We start from the raw sequence: 3,095 nt of genomic DNA on the forward strand, positions 1-3,095 counted from the left end.
CTCTGCTGGTCTGCAGGCATACATGAAGACATAATACTGTAAATAATGAATTTTAAAAAATGAAAAAAAAATCCTCTAAACCAGTTAAGGAAATGGATCTGAAACTCCAGCTGTTCTTGAGGAGCAAACAGAGAATGTAGAAAATGCTGAGACTTCATCTTGATCTGTCTCTGGGCTGAGGGAGTCTAACCCTTAGACTCACAGTGCCCCCTGTCACCTGGTCCTGCATACCCTCTAGGCTCAGCCCCGCTGCAGGCTTTGCTGGAGCCTCAGCTACAGGTTTGGGTCTGGGCTGCAGGTGTCTGCGAAGCACTGTGCACTTGCTGCACAGAAGTAGGTGGCTGAGTCTCCAGGCTGAGAGTCTGCGATGTGCAAGGAGAGCTGTTTGTCGCTCTTACTTAAAAAGACTGTGAATCGTCCTTCTTCCTTTTTATTAGACACTGAACGTATGGCTATCAGGAGAGCAGGGCCTTCACCAGGGAATTGCTGGTACCATGGGAAGTAGTCAAATGCGCTGTTTTCATAAGTGCAGTTCAGAACTGTGGTCCCTCCTTCCCAGACTGTCAGAGATTTCAGACTTTGTCTCACCTGCTGCTGGTCGTGTCTTTCCTTCTGCTGGCCACTCACCCCTGTGCAGGGAAACAGCAAATGGTGTTAGGTTCCTGAGGATGTACTGTCTGCTGATGGTTTCAAGACTAATGACTTGTCTGGTGCCCCAATTCCCTCCTGCCTCCAAATCAATCACATATCCTGAGATATGTGGTTTCTCCTCCATGACTCACCAGCTAGGTGAAGGCCTAGGACTAAAAATAATGCTTTCAGGACCTTGTCCATTCCTCCTAGACTGAAGATTGGGGAGAACTCAGGTGGCCTTTTCTCTCCCACAGAACACTGACTCCAACTTCACAGGCACCTCAGTTCTTTCAGCTGGCTCCACCCTTCACAAACACTCCCTAAAGCTATTTCTCACAGAGGAAGCACTTCTCCTTTGATTTCAAATTTGGTATTGTTAAAAATAGAGTCATGAGAATCACAAATCTCCTCATTATAATTCTTCCATCACACACTGATAGAAATGTGGGTTAATATAGACACCCAGAATAGTGTGGATTTTCTGATAGAAAAAAGGAGAGAGTGGGAGGAAGGCAAGGAGGAAGAAAAGACAGAAAGCAGAAAGGAAGCAAGGAAGCAAGGAAGGAAGAAAGACCAATGATCCAACTAATATCACTTATGGACATTTATCCAGGAGAAAGAGGTCGTTTCATGAGAGAGACACCTGCACATGCATGTGTATTATAGCACCATTTGTGACTCGCAAGATGTAGACACAGCCTAGGTACCACCTGTCAACCAATGAATGGACAGAATATTGTACCTGAAGGTACAGAGTCATATTCAGCTGCAAGGAAATATGAGTTCCTGCTATCTGTAGGAAAGTGGATAGTATTGAAGGACACAATGTTAAGCAAAATAAAGCAGACCTGTAGACATACACAATATGTATGTGTTCTCATTTGTAAAAACAAATGAACTATCAAAAACAAAAGAAAAAAGGAGTAAAGAAAAAGAAAGTAGTATTTGAAAGTAGAAGTTAGACAAACCAGTAAGGGAAGTGTAACGGGGACAAAGGGAAAGGAGAGAACAACAGAGAGTGACGACAAGATGAATACAAGGAAATTGTCACATAGGCATACATTAAAATCTCACAACAAACCCAGTAATTTGTACAATTAATGTGTCTTGATAATTTTGATAATGTCATATGCCCTATGGGAGAACTGACTATAGTAGTCTACTGAATGCTTATAGTATGAATCCAACTCCTAATGTCTTCCCATCATGTCCACATAGATGAACGGAGCTCTCAGTCCTCATTAGAAACTCACTGGACTGGTCAATGGTTAGCCCTGCGCCTACTGTCAGCCACCGTGCAGAGAAGAGAGTGTGGGATGGTCAATCCTCATGGCACATATCTACCACATGCTCTCCTCCCAAGGTTAAGGGATCATTGCAGAAGAAAAATCAGTGTTGGGACCAGAATGGTGGATGACTACAGGAAACAGTGTCTTCTGGATACAGCAGGGCAGCTGAACTTATGTAGGAGCAGTTTTGTGACAGTCTGCACAAGGCCTGTGCAAACTTAAGGCAGACAGAATCCTAGCATGGAGAGCAAGATTAGGATGAATACATCAAGCATGCTTAATCACTGAGCTGTCTTTTCAGTTCCAGATCATTTAGGGTTTATTGGATACATTAACAAAGTTCATTGAAAACAGACAATGAATTATACTATCCCATTGCCAGCTAAGTTTGTGAGTAAATGAACCAAGGAACATATATGCTCCATTCGCTTAAGAAAAATTTTAAATTTCTTATAATCATTTGTATGTGTCCACTTACATAAGTCCATTTACAGAGAAAAATTTATTAAAATTTCATTATATTCTTATAAAAATAAACACCAGGTTAACTAAATGTAGGTAAGACTATACCTGTAAAAAGAAAGTAAAATTTAGTAGAAAGATCTACTCTGGAAAGGCTTTGGTCTTCAGATCAGTGAGGAAAGGTAGAAAATATTCTGCATCCTAGACAGGACACAGTCAAGAATGCAGCATTTCGACTACTCTCATAGCCAGTCTACATAAACATTGAGTAAGTTCCTTATATGTAATATCATAGATAAAATACAAATATTAAAACCAGTTCAGCTTCTCTGTTGATATCAACAAGGCATAGAAGTGGAAGCTTAGAATAAATGAAAAAGCATTTCCTAAAGTAGAGAACCTCTGTTCTATAACAAGAGAAGTTAAAAGAATATAAGGAAGTTATATCACAGAAAGAACTTTGTTATATATGTTTTATATATATATATATATATATATATCATCACAGGCCCAATTAAAAAATAAAAATATCAAAGTCCAACAGCAGACAATTGTCCATGCTCCATAGTCTCAGAGAAAGAACTAGGGATGTAGTTCAGTCAGTAGATTTTGCACCTCCAAGACCCTGACATTGGTTGCTAGCAGGTATAAAGTGGGCATGGTGCACATACCTAAATTCCAGCTCTCAGAAGGTAGAATGGAAAGATCTAA

At 40.4% G+C, this 3,095-nt stretch overlaps 1 gene segment (V, D, J or C); it reads right to left on the reverse strand.

Moving 5' to 3' along the window:
• Positions 1 to 273: 273 nt before the first annotated feature.
• On the reverse strand, positions 274 to 834 carry LOC132656462 (T cell receptor alpha variable 23/delta variable 6-like). The segment is given in 2 exon segments: positions 274 to 629; positions 783 to 834. Coding segments are annotated over 2 exon segments (408 nt in total).
• Positions 835 to 3,095: the final 2,261 nt, after the last annotated feature.

This window comes from Meriones unguiculatus, chromosome 9 (genome assembly GCF_030254825.1).
Source record: "Meriones unguiculatus strain TT.TT164.6M chromosome 9, Bangor_MerUng_6.1, whole genome shotgun sequence".
Taxonomy (NCBI): Eukaryota; Metazoa; Chordata; class Mammalia; order Rodentia; family Muridae; genus Meriones; species Meriones unguiculatus.